Source organism: Hyla sarda, chromosome 2, assembly GCF_029499605.1.
Source record: "Hyla sarda isolate aHylSar1 chromosome 2, aHylSar1.hap1, whole genome shotgun sequence".
Classification (NCBI taxonomy): domain Eukaryota; kingdom Metazoa; phylum Chordata; class Amphibia; order Anura; family Hylidae; genus Hyla; species Hyla sarda.
This window is the reverse complement of record NC_079190.1, coordinates 313,580,794-313,593,862: the sequence shown is the minus strand read 5'-3', so window position 1 is coordinate 313,593,862 and position 13,069 is coordinate 313,580,794. Positions and strand designations below refer to the sequence as shown.

Sequence of the window (13,069 nt, the reverse complement as noted above, 5' to 3'; positions counted from 1 at the left end):
AATGACACATTTAAAAATACTAAAATTTAAAAATTTCTAGAGCACAAATATAATGGCATAAAAGGATCTCCTAAACACAGCCCATGGGCAAGAGTTGTACAATTCAACACACACATTTCACACACAAAAACTGACTGTTCACTCTCAGACAAACCCATTTACAGCCTTGGGACTTTACATAATCCTAGCAGGTCCAAAGAACTTTGACTATTATACTGTCAACTTTTGATCACCTTCTCAAATTGGTGCACTCTGAAGATCCCCCGAGTATCTCTTCCATGTGAACCCACTTCCTGACGGAAACATGTAGATAAACCAGCATAACGGATTGGTAAATCTTCAGGCTTCAACCATTCATCACGATGCAAAGCAGCAATTGGCTGTTCTGATGTAGCAATCAGATACTTCTCATCGATGGACCCATCATCATGCTTTTCACTGCCTTTTCCAATCACCTAAAGTGAAAAGTTTATATATATATATATATATATATATATATATATATATATATATATATTATTTTTTTTTTTACTTTTTTTGCATTTTGTAACACAGAAATTACTTAAAACAATATTTACCAATTTATAAGCTACAGTACCATGAAACTGGATACATCGGGTGAACATTCTAAGGGGGTATCCAAACAACACTAGGAAGTGCAATAACAATATGCAACAGCAATAATTAGATCATATAAACTTTGAATAAAAATATGACACAAAAATTATTTCGGCTGTTATTATTACAGTGTTTCTCAAGCGCGGTCCTCAAGTCACCCCAACAGGTCATGTTTTCTAGATTTCCCAGGTCTTTCACAGGTGATATAATTATGATCAGTGCATCAGGTATTACCACAGTCTGTTCTTAAAAAATTTATATATTTTTTAGAACAAGATGTTGATAAATTTTTAAACAGGGACTAATCTATGTGGGCGGGAAGGGACCTAAATATGTAGCCGGCAAAAAAAATAAATAAAGACATTTAACTCCTTGGGGACGGAGGGCGTTTGCATACGCCCTCGCGCCCCGTCACTTAAGGACGGAGGACGTATCCATACGCCCTCCGTATTTCCGATCACCGCAGCTCACCGGGCAGTGATCGGAATGCCTGCTGAAATCATTCAGCAGGCATCCAGTGACATCGCCCAGGGGGGTCATGAGACCACCCTATATCGGCGATCGTTGCAAATCGCTCGTCAATTCAGACGATGATTCCGATCCCCGCCACTCACCGGGCGGTGATCGGAACGGTATGCCTGCTGAAATCATTCAGCAGGCATCCCAGCACATCGCTGAGGAGGATCCTGAGACACCCGACCCCCCATATCTGCGATCGCTGAAAATGACAGTTAAAACCTACCTGAGTGATTTGCGGTGTCTTCCGGCCATTAAGGGTCTCCATAGACCCGGATGTAAAGGGTGCTGTAGCATATGTGACCTAGCTGGCCTCAATGTTAGCTGTGAGAGGAATCAGTGATGATCCTCCCACAGCCCTTTGATTGGATGGTCGGTACGAACATCCAATCAAATGTATTGGCGGGAGGGGAGCTCCCCTTGACCTCCAGATGCCCCCAAATCACTTGAAAAGTCCTGCTCTGCCCACCAAAAGCTTGTAATTGGTGAGCAGAGCAGAGACTGAGGTGAACTACAAAATCACCCCCCCCCCCCCCCCCATACTGTGCCTTTAGAACCCCTCAGTAGCCCCTAGTCCTGTGAGGGAAAGTGGTCTTAGGCAGGGACAGCTTCTTATATGTACATATAAGTAAAAAAAAATAATAATAATTTGTGAAATCCCCCCCCATACTATGCCCTAGGAGCCCCCCTTTAGCCCCCTGTCCCTTTGTCCTTTTTGCAGTGTCCTCTGTCTGCGGGTGTTTTTTTTTTTTTTTTTTGCGTGCCCCAGTCCTTACAGGGGCCCTGAAGCTTACCCCCATATATTTTTTCTGGGGTGTAAGCTTTTCCCCCCCCCCCCCTTATTCGCTAACTTTGGCCGGACCCTCTTCCCTATAAAGAGCGTCCAGCCACTGTGAATCGCCCACCCCACTGCTTTTTTATTGGGGGGTGCAGCATTTTTTTGTGTTAATAAGAGTTTTTTTTTCTTTTTTTTTTATAGCACCTTTTTTGGGGGATTTGTGGTCCGTGCCACCAGCAGCAGGTCCGTGCTGTGTGGACGGACCGTACCCGTGTGTGCCTGCCCTGACTGCTGATGACAGTAATATATAACTGATCAGCGTTTTTTTTTTCAGGGTTCAGGCAGGTGCTTCTTTTATCCCCCCCCCCTCCACCTTTTGGTGTCTTCTGCGCCCCCTGCTGCCACTAAGCCTTAATCAGTGGCGCACACAACTGATTAGGTATACGCTCTTTGGCGCAGGGTTTTTTGCATTAGAAGTACACGCTTTTTTTTCTTCTTCTTTTTTTTTTTTCTTTTCTAGGTTTGGTATAAAGTAGAACCCCTCCCCCCCCCCCCCCACACACGCATATACACAAAGTAAAACACACACACACATATAGACTCCCCCCCCCTTTCCATAAGTGTTAGGCGATGGCTCGCAGTGCGTTTTCAGTGGAGGAGGCATATGCCTTACTTGCCTCCGACAAAGCGCCAGTGAGGGCGAGAAAGACCCCCACCTTCCTGGTTTCTTCCTCCCTCTCCTTATCATCTAGTGATGATGAGCCCCCAAGGCGGCGGAGACGCCGCCGTACGAGACCACAACCCCTCCCCATGCAACTGACCCTGTGCCCCATACTAGTACTTGCGATCCGGTCGCCAGTACTAGTATGGCGGCCCACCAGGCAAGTCCAGCGGCACCCTCTACCGGTGAACCTGTCTGGACTTCCCAAGAGAACTTTGAGCCTGTGATTCCTGGCTTTGTTGGCAACCCAGGAATCCAAAGTGACATCGCCGGGTTCACTGAAATAGACTTTTTTAGTCATTACTTCAGTGACGACTGTCAACATGATGGTGACACAGACAAATCTGCAGCCGAAATGAGGACCTTTTGGGGCCTCGTGCTGCATATGGGCCTGGTCAAAAAGCCTATTGTCAGGCAATACTGGAGCGGGGATGTCCTCTACCAGACCGCGCTGTACAGTATGGCCATGGCACGGGAACGTTTTGAGGCCATAAGGAAATGTTTGCATTTTAATGACAATGCAGCATGTCCTTCCCAAGGTGATTGTGCCTATGACCACCTGTACATGATACGGCCGGTCATAGATCACTTAGGGGCCAAGTTTTCGGAGGCCTACGTTCCCCAAAGGGAGGTCTCAATTGATGAGTCTCTTATCGGTTTTAGGGGGAGACTCGGGTTCCACCAATACACCCCATCCAAGCGGGCGGGATATGGCGTGAAGCTGTAAAAACTCTGTGAGTGTACCTCTGGGTACACTTACAAGTTTAGAATATACGAGGGTCGTGATTCCCGTATTGAACCCCCAGAATATCCCATCATTCTGGGTGTCAGCGGGAAGATCGTGTGGGACCTTTTGCACCAACTACTAGATAAGGGTTACCACCTTTACGTGGATAACTTTTATATTAGTATCCCTCTGTTCAAATCCCTCACCGCCAGATCTACATCCACTTGTGGGACCGCACGGAAAAATCAGAGAGGCCTCCCAACCTATCCCCTCCAGGCACCAATCCCCAGGGGTGAGTCCCGTGCCTTTTCCCATGAAAACCTGTTGCTGGTCAGGTATAAGGACTAGAGGGACGTCCTTATGCTCACCACAATTCATGGGAACGGCAGCACCCCTGTCAGTGTCCGAGGTACCGGAGCACCGGTCCTCAAGCCTGATTGTATTCTGGACTACAATCAGTATATGGGGGGAGTTGATCTCTCTGTTCAAGTCCTCAAGCCATATAATCCCATGCACAAAACCAGGGCATGGTACAAAAAGGTTGCAATCTACATGGTCCAGGTTGCCATGTACAATGCATTTGTACTATACCGGAGCACTGGCAACACAGGGAGATTTCTCAAATTCCAGGAGGTGCTCATAAAGGCCCTGATCTTTGTCGGTCAGGGGGGAGCAGCCCCGAGCATTTCCGGAACTGGAGGTGCCAGGATCGTCCCTGGCCAACAGTTTCCAGGTTAGGTCCCCCACACTGGAAAGAAGGGGCGATCCCAGAAAAAAATGCAGAGTGTGTCGCAGAAGGGGGATTCGTAAGGACACCCCCACTCAGTGCGACACTTCCCCCGATCATCCGAGCCTCTGCATTAAAAACTGCTTCAGGGAGTATCATACTTCCATGGAGTACTAAATTTTAAAATCATCTTTCCCCATTTTAATTCCCCTTGATTTAACCCCAATGTACCTGTCCAGAGTACATTGTCCTCGAAATTTTAACCCTCCCCTCTCCCCCTCCTCTGAATGTATGTAACAGTCAGGCCTCAAATGTGCAGTGCTCTCTCCTCCCCTGAGCGGTGTGCGCATTTTCAGGTAACCGTTTAGGGATGGCCACCCAAAAAAAACATTCCCATAATGTTGAAGCAGACTTTTGCCTATGCTCTGGGTCAGCATATCAGTTGGAAAATTGCAATTTTAATTTTTCCAAAAATACATTGCATCCACACGTGGAAAATAAATTTAAGAAACACCTGACCGTTCCAAATGTCCACTTTACCCCTATAAAGATTCCTCAGGGGTTACTTTCTGTAATGGTGTCACATGTGGGTATTTCTTTTATTTTGCTCTGAATGTATGTAACTGTCAGCTACTGATATGCCATAGGCCTCAAATGTGAACATTGCTCTATGAGTCTTGAGCCATGATATGTGCCCGCACAGCATGTTACGTCCACATATGGTTTCTTTTTTTACACTCAGGAGAAATTGGGTTGAAAATTTTTGGGGATTTTTCTCCGATTAACCCTTGTAAACATTTTTGCAACATTTTTTGTAACAACAGCATTTTAGTGAAAAATAACACACTTTTCGGTTTTACAGCCCACTAATCCAAAAACCTATGAGGTGTAAATACTCACTGTACCCCTTGTTACGTTCCTTGAGGGGTGTCATTTCAAAATTCCGGTCACTTGCCAGGTTTTTTATTTTTTATTTTTGGTCAGAACCTCTGCCATTGCATGGCAAATCCCCACCTTAGGCCTCAAAGGTGCTCGGTGCTCTCTCACTCATTAGCCCAGTTGTGCACCCGCACAGCATGTTACATCTACATATGTGGTATTTCCTTACTCAGGACAAATTGGGCTCCAAACTTTGGGGGGCTTTTTCTTCTATAATCCCGGTTAAAAATGAAAATTTTTGTCTAACAGTAGCAATTCACTGTTAATCTGATTTTTAATTATTATGGCCCACTGTTCTAAAAACCTGTGGTTGTAAATACTCACTGTACCACTTGTTACATTCCTTGAGGGGTGTACTTTCCAAAAAAGATGGCACAACTGCAGGGGCTCCTTTGTTCTGCCACCATTGGGGGCTTTGAAAATGCACAAGGCCCCCCAATTACAATTCCAGTCAAAACAGCGCTCCTTCTCTTCTGAGACCTGCAGTGCGATCACCGAGCAATTTACGTAATCATATAAGGTATTTACTTATTCATAAGAAATTGGGCTACAGTTTTTGGGGGGATTTTTGTTCAATTACACCTTGTTAAAATGAAAAATTTGGGGTAACAAAAATTTTTGGGTTAAAAATCAAATTTTTCACTTTTACAACCCACTGTTCAATAAACCAGTGAGGTATAAGTTCTTACTTTAATGCTTATTACGTTCCTTGAGGGGTGTGCTTTCCAAAATGGTGTCACATGTGAGGGCTTTCCGCTGTTCTGGCTCCACGGGGGCTTTGTAAATGCACATAGCCCCCAACTTCAATTACAGAAAAATTCTCTCTCCTACAGCCAAACAGCGCTCCTTCTCTTCTGAGACCTGTTATTGCGCTCGTCGAGCAATTTATGTCCACATATGAGGTATTTGTTTATTCATGAGAAATTGGGCTACAATTTTGGGGGGGATTTTTGTTCAATTACACCTTGTTAAAATGAAAAATTTGGGGTAACACAAACATTTTAGTGTTAAAAATCAAATTTATCACGTTTACAACGCACTGTTCAATAAAAAAGTGAGGTATAAGTTCTTACTGTAATGTTATTACATTCCTTGAGGGGTTTAATTTCCAAAATTGTATGTCATGTGTTTTTTTTTTGTTTTTTTTGCTGTTCTGGCACCATGGGGGTTTCCCAAATGCGACATGCCCCCCTAAAACCATTCCAACAAAATTCTGCAGAGCACTTAACATCCACATATTGCCATACTCGAGAGAAATTAACGAGTTATTGCCATACTCGAGAGAAATTGGGCTACACATTTCAGGAGTCTTTTTTTCCTTTTAACCCTTGTAAAAAGTCCACTTTGCTGACATATGTAGACATATCGTATATGTGAATCAAGATATAATTTATTTGGAATGTCTATTTTCCTTACAAGCAGAGAGTTTCAAAGTTAGAAAAATGCAAAATTTTCATGAAATTTTGGAATTTTTCCCCCAAGAAATGATGCAAGTAATGCTGACAATTTACCACTAACAAAGTAGAGTATGTCACGAAAGTATGTCAGTAAAGGCATCCCAGAGTTATTAATGCTTAAAGTGACAGTGGTCAGAATTGTAAACAATGCTCACGTCCTTAGGGTTATAATGGGCTCCGTCCCCAAGGAGTTAACTCTTTCCAGACCCATGACATACATGACTAAGATGGTGGCTATTACTAATAGCCAGCCATCTTGCATTGGGACCGAGGGGGGTTTCATCCCCCCCTTCACAGCGATCACTCCTATCAGTCAAATCCAACTAGCCAATGGCAGCGTTTCACACATAAAAATTCTGAGCAGCGGTGTGTGTGTCCCAATCACGGGGATCGGGACACACACACTGCTCTGCTAGGAGTCCGCAGTGTCCCTTACCTGTCCTCCCTTGCCCCGATGTCCCTCACCCGTCCCGAGCTGCCGACGCTGTGCCCGCCTGCATGCTTCACTTCCGGGGGAAGCATGTGCAGAATGATTTTTTTTGTCTTTTTGTATAAAGCTGCAGTTTATTTGTACAACAGCTCCTCCTAGTGTCCTAAACCTGTTACTGCATCTCTTGTGCACTAGACACTAGGGGGAGCTGTTGTAAAGAAGTAAAAATAATAATTAATAATAATAATAATAATTTTATATATATATATATATATATATATATATATATATATACACACACATACGTAAGCTGTAAGCTGCACACACATTTCCATTTATCTCTAATTTACAAATCTGTTTAACTTTCTGGCACCAGTTGATTTAAAAAAAAAAAACATTTTCCACAGTAAGTAAAGTAAAACACAGTATTAGGGGGTTTAAAAACCCAGCTCAGTGCTCATTACACACAGTACAAAAATCAGGTGCTCATTAAGTGAAAACAATCATCTTATTAAATGCATATATCAATGTAAACTAACATTTTCATAAAGTGCAGGATATTCATAGTTTATGTCACAACATCCATTAATGGATCAGTGCAAAAAAGTGCATTAAAACTTGCTTGAAATTGAAATTGCTTGAAATATACAGGTCCATATTAATCGTATTCATCAATCCTACTGCATAACAACAGTGTTTCAGAAATTACCATATTTACACAATGTGCAAGGATGCGCTTACCGACTCTGCTTGTATGTAATGTGACCACAGTCTCGTGACTATATTATCCAGATCATAAGCTATCTGTCTCCCAGGTAACCACCGACGCCAACCTGTCAGTGAAGCCCAGGACACAGAGAACCGATCAGAGTTGGACAGGTGATGGTAGGCTCCTGTACAGCAGAGATCTGCATCATGATATACTAGACCTGTCGGTATCTTATATTAGTACCCAAGGGGAATACCATCATAGGTTTTCCATATATTCATAATGAAAAAAAAATAAAAGGGGCAAACGAGAAAACAGAATAGCAGAGATTAGAATAATATATAATAACCAAATAGCAAAATATGAAAAAAATTAAATAAATAAAAAAATGAATAAAATAAAAATGTAAAATTTAAATTAAAGAAAAAAACTCAGAAAAAAAAACCTGTTGTTTGTAAATGATAAGTTCAATATAGAGTGCTCCTCATAGAGTAGACTAAAGACAGGTGGTGGCACCCACTCAACCCTCTTGTACTCAATAACCCCTGACACTGTTGGACTCCCATTAGTCTGCATCATTAGGATACAGAACTTCTGGTAGTCAAAGGGGGAGCAAGACACTTGGTCCCTTTAGGTTCCTCCATGTCCCCCTCAACCCCTCTACAGATAACGCAGGGTGTGCCCGCTCTTTCGACAGCACCAGTACTATTTGCTAGGCATGTCTCTATCCTCATGGGAGTTAAATAGGGGTGACTTACACCGAGCGTTGTTGGTACTAAACCCAATGCAAGAAAACAAAAAAATAAAGAATAAAGTGTAGATGAACTGAAGGTAAAGACAAAAAACAAAAACTAAAAAATGTCTACATAATAAAGTAAATACGGATAAAAAAAGAAAATTAAAATTAAAAATTATTAAAAAATAAATGCACCAAAGAAGCAGAAAAAGACAAAGAAAAACCTGATGGTATTACTACATCCCATTGTGTACAATAACACTATTACTCTAGTACCCTCTCTATATATAAACTCGCCCTACAATCGCTGTCCACTCAACCACCAAGATTATTTAAAACTATATTTTATTAATCACATTATCACATATTTCCAATATCCAATGTGCAGAAAAAGACATGTGACTTCTTATCTAATATAAGAGATGTCCAAGTCACAGAGCATACCATCCTTGCTTCCTTGGACATCTCTAGTCTCTATAGCTCTATCAGCAATGATAAAGGTATGGCAGCAGTTAGAAAGGTTCTATCAACTTTGGAATTCCCCATGGAGGTCCAAGATTTTCTTTTGCAGTTACTGGAATTTAGTATAAGAATTATTTTTTGTTGGAGGATAAATATTTACAGTATGCAAACATACCGTATTTGTGGCAGGGTTAAAGGAGGGCGTCATCTATTCATCGCACCACTTCAGACAATGTTTGAGGTGGTGTTGCTTTATAGATGACATCTTCCTACTGTGAACAGGCAGTGAGGAGGCACTGCATGGATTTCATGCATTTCTCAACAATGTAGATCTTAATATAAAATTCACAATGTCCCATTCTTTTGTCGAAGTCAATGTTTTGGATGTAACTGTCACAAATGTAGGTAGTAGGCTACAGACTAAATGATTTACAAAACCGTTGAACAAAAACACATTACTACATCACTCTAGCCACCATCCTAGAAAAATGGTGACCTCCTTACCATGGACAGAGAGACGGCATTAAAGAAAAAGAGATTAACAAACGCATTCCATTAACATCTACATATAATGCAAAGAGTAGTGAGATTGTAAAAATACTCAACAAACATTGGTATATTTTGAAACAAAGCTTTCCGAATATAGAGGAGTTTTCCTCAAATCCTCTGATGTCATATAAAAGAGGTAGGAATTTGAAGGATAGATTGGTCAGTCCAATTACTAAGACGTACAAAAAACAGGGCCAGACATTTATAGTTCCCAAAAGATTGGGTTCCTTTTCATGTCTCTACTGTATTGATGGTAAAAGGTCCATTTTTTTATACACCCGGGAACAAAACGTTCACATTCTCTCAGACATTATTTAACATGCGATTCCACTTGGGTAATCTATGCTTTAGTTTGCCCTTGTGGAAGACTGTATATAGGTCAAACTACATGGAGTTTAAAAACAAGAATTAATAACCACCTTTACAGTATAAGGAAGGAAAAAAATGGACTTACCAGTGTCCAAACACTTCTCAGTAGTATGACACACAGAGAAAGATTTGAGATTTCTAGCTATAGATCACGTACTGGTCCCCCGAGAGGTGGAGATCGACTTGGATTATTACAGAAGAGGGAGCTGTGGTGGATTCATCAATTGAATTCCCTACAGCCCCATGGTCTGCCACTGGGACCCCCCCCCCCCCCCCCCCCGATCTCCCTGCAGCAGCCCACATTCTATGCGTAGCTGCATCTGAAGTTTCGGAAACCGCCATGCTTCCGAGACGGGGACGTGATGTTCCAGTGGCGGGCCCCCCCGCGATCAGACACCTTATCCCCTATCCTTTCGATAGGGGATAAGATGTTTTTGCCTGGAATACCCCTTTAACCCCTTAAGGGCCAAGGACGTACAGGTATGTCCTTGGTCCTGCTCTCCTGATATAACGCGGGGTTACACAGTAACTCTGCGTCATATCACGGCGGGCCCGACGTCATAGTGAAGCCGGGACCCGCCTCTAATAGCGCGCAGCGCCGATCGCGGCTAAAAGCGAAAGTTGCCGGCTAGCTCAGTCGGGCTGTTCGGGATAGCCGCGGCTAATAAAGGCATCCCGAACAGCTTACAGGACAGCGGGAGGGCTCCTACCTGCCTCCTCGCTGTCCGATCGCCGAATGACTGCTCAGTGCCTGAGATCCAGGCATGAGCAGTCATGCGGCAGAATCGTCGATCACTGGTTTCCTATGAGAAACCAGTGATCAATGATGAAGATCAGTGTGTGCAGTGTTATAGGTCCCTATGGGACCTATAACACTGCAAAAAAAAAAAGTGAAAAGAGATCATTTAACTCCTCCCCTATTAAAAGTTTGAATCACCCCCCTTTTCCAATAAAAAAAAAAAAAAAACTGTGTAAATAAAAATAAACATATAATGGTATCACCACGTGCGGAAATGTCCGAATTATAAAAATATATATCATTAATTAAACCGCTCGGTCAATGGCGTGCGCGCAAAAAAATTCCAAGGCCCAAAATAGTGCATTTTTGGTCACTTTTTATATAATTTAAAAATGAATAAAAAGCGATCAATAAGTCCTATCAATGCAAAAATAGTACCGTTAAAAACTTCAGATCACGGCGCAAAAAATAAGCCCTCATACCGCCCCATACACGGAAAAATAAAAAAGTTATAGGGGTCAGAAGATTACAATTTTAAACGTATTAATTTTCCTGCATGTAGTTATGATTTTTTCCAGAAGTCCGACAAAATCAAACCTATATAAGTAGGGTATCATTTTAATCGTATGGACCTACAGAATAAAGATAAGGTGTCATTTTTACCGAAAAATGGACAACGTAGAAACGGAAGCCCCCAAAATTTACAAAACAGCGTTTTTTTTCAATTTTGTCGCACAATGATTTTTTTTCCGTTTCACCATAGATTTTTGGGCAAAATGACTGACGTCATTACAAAGAAGAATTGGTGGCACAAAAAATAAGCCATCATATGGATTTTTAGGTGCAAAATTGACAGCAGGATTTTTTAAAAGCAAGGAGCAAAAAACGAAAATGCAAAAATGGAAACCCCCCCCCCCCCCCGGTCCTTAAGGGGTTAATATTGAATTTATGTAGTGTAAAATTCGCTTTTTAGCTTTGGTGGTGTGGGGGCGAGCGAGTGGTAGGGCCCGGTCTTTCTCTGGATTTCCTGACCATCCTTCTGGGTATATTTGGACACACATTGTTACCTGAGATGTGTTTTAGAAACATGTTTTTATTCACTTTATGTTTTTTTTTTGTATTTCAGATTATTATGGAAATATTCTAATTCATTGGAGAAGATGCTTCCTGCTCTGCCCTTCCCCCTTTTTTCTGCACATTGGATATGGGGAATATGTGATAATGCCATTAATAAAATATAGTTTTAAATAATCTTGGTGTTGAGTGGACGGTGATTGTAGGGCGCTTCTTTGGTGCATTTATTTTTTTTAAATAATTTTTCATTTTAATTTCTTTATTTTATTATGTAGACACTTTTTTGTTTTTGTTTTTTGTCTTTACCTTTAGTTCATCTACACTTTATTCTTTATTTTTTTGTTTACTTGCATTGGGTTTAGTACCAACAATGCTGGATGTAAGTCACCCCTATTTAACGACCATGAGGATAGAGAGACATGCCCAACAAACAGTACTAGTGCTGCCGAAAGAGCGGGCACACCCCGAGTTATCTGTAGGGGGACATGGAGGGACCTACCGGGACCAAGTGTCTCGCTCCCCTTTGACTAACAGAAGTTCTGTATCATAACGATGCAGACTAGTGGGAGTCCTACAGTGTAGGGGGTTCTTGAGTGTTGACAGAGTGGGTGCCACCACCTGTCTTTAGTCTACTCTATGAAGAGACAATTTTCCAATCCCCTTCTGGGAGGAAATCCTCCCTTCCGGGGAGCAATACCCTGTCTGTAACCCAATTAAAATATAACTTTTATTTATGTTACTTAAAAATTTAACTGTGGTTGTGAAACTTATATATATTTAAAATTATCAGGAAAGGCAGTGTTCCTTTTGTATATGCCCGCTTAGTGGTGCTATATTACTGGTGCAAGAGTTATCCAATTTCTCGCTGTGTGTGGTGAGTATGTTACTCTACTGACACACAGTAACTCTGCACTTATTGGACACTGTCTTCCTGTCTAAAATCTAGATGCTTTGCTCTAACGTTTCGTTAGAAAACTAACTTCCTCAGAGAGCTGCCTACTCTATGAAGAGCACTCTATATTGAACTTACCATTTACAAAAGAGTTTTTTTTTTCTGAGTTAAAAAAAAAATTTCATATTTTGCTATTTGGTTATTGTATTTTTTATATATATATATATATATATATATATATCTTCTAATCTCAGCTATTCTATTTTTTCGTTTGCCCATCTCATGCATCCCACCTTTCAGAAAGCTTCTTACCATCCTTTTATCTCAAAATGTAATGTAAGTTTATGTAAGTCTATATTTCACAAAGCATACACTATACTCTAAGATATAAAATGTATCTTGCCTGGAAAGTATGTCTTTCACAAAAAGTTGACAATTTTACTTTAACGTACTCTGGATTTGTTTTAACTGCTGTTTTTAAGTTTCCCAATTTTTGTATGCCTTTTTATATAAAATTTTCAGTGAAAAATTACAGTACAGTTATTATCTTTTGACTAAACAAACCTTCAAAAATCTCATTTTTAAAAAGGTGCTTGTCCAAAATTCTCTAACCATAAATTTTCCTA

General features: G+C 41.3%; 1 protein-coding gene across 1 annotated transcript in view; it reads right to left on the bottom strand.

Annotated features, from left to right (window-relative positions):
* SARS1 (seryl-tRNA synthetase 1) overlaps positions 1 to 13,069 on the bottom strand; it is a 170,003-nt gene that overhangs the window by 62,824 nt on the left and 94,110 nt on the right. Inside the window, exon 7 of the mRNA XM_056557709.1 lies at positions 234 to 455. Within this exon, the coding sequence (XP_056413684.1) occupies positions 234 to 455 (222 nt within the window). The remainder of the gene's footprint in view (positions 1 to 233; positions 456 to 13,069) is intronic.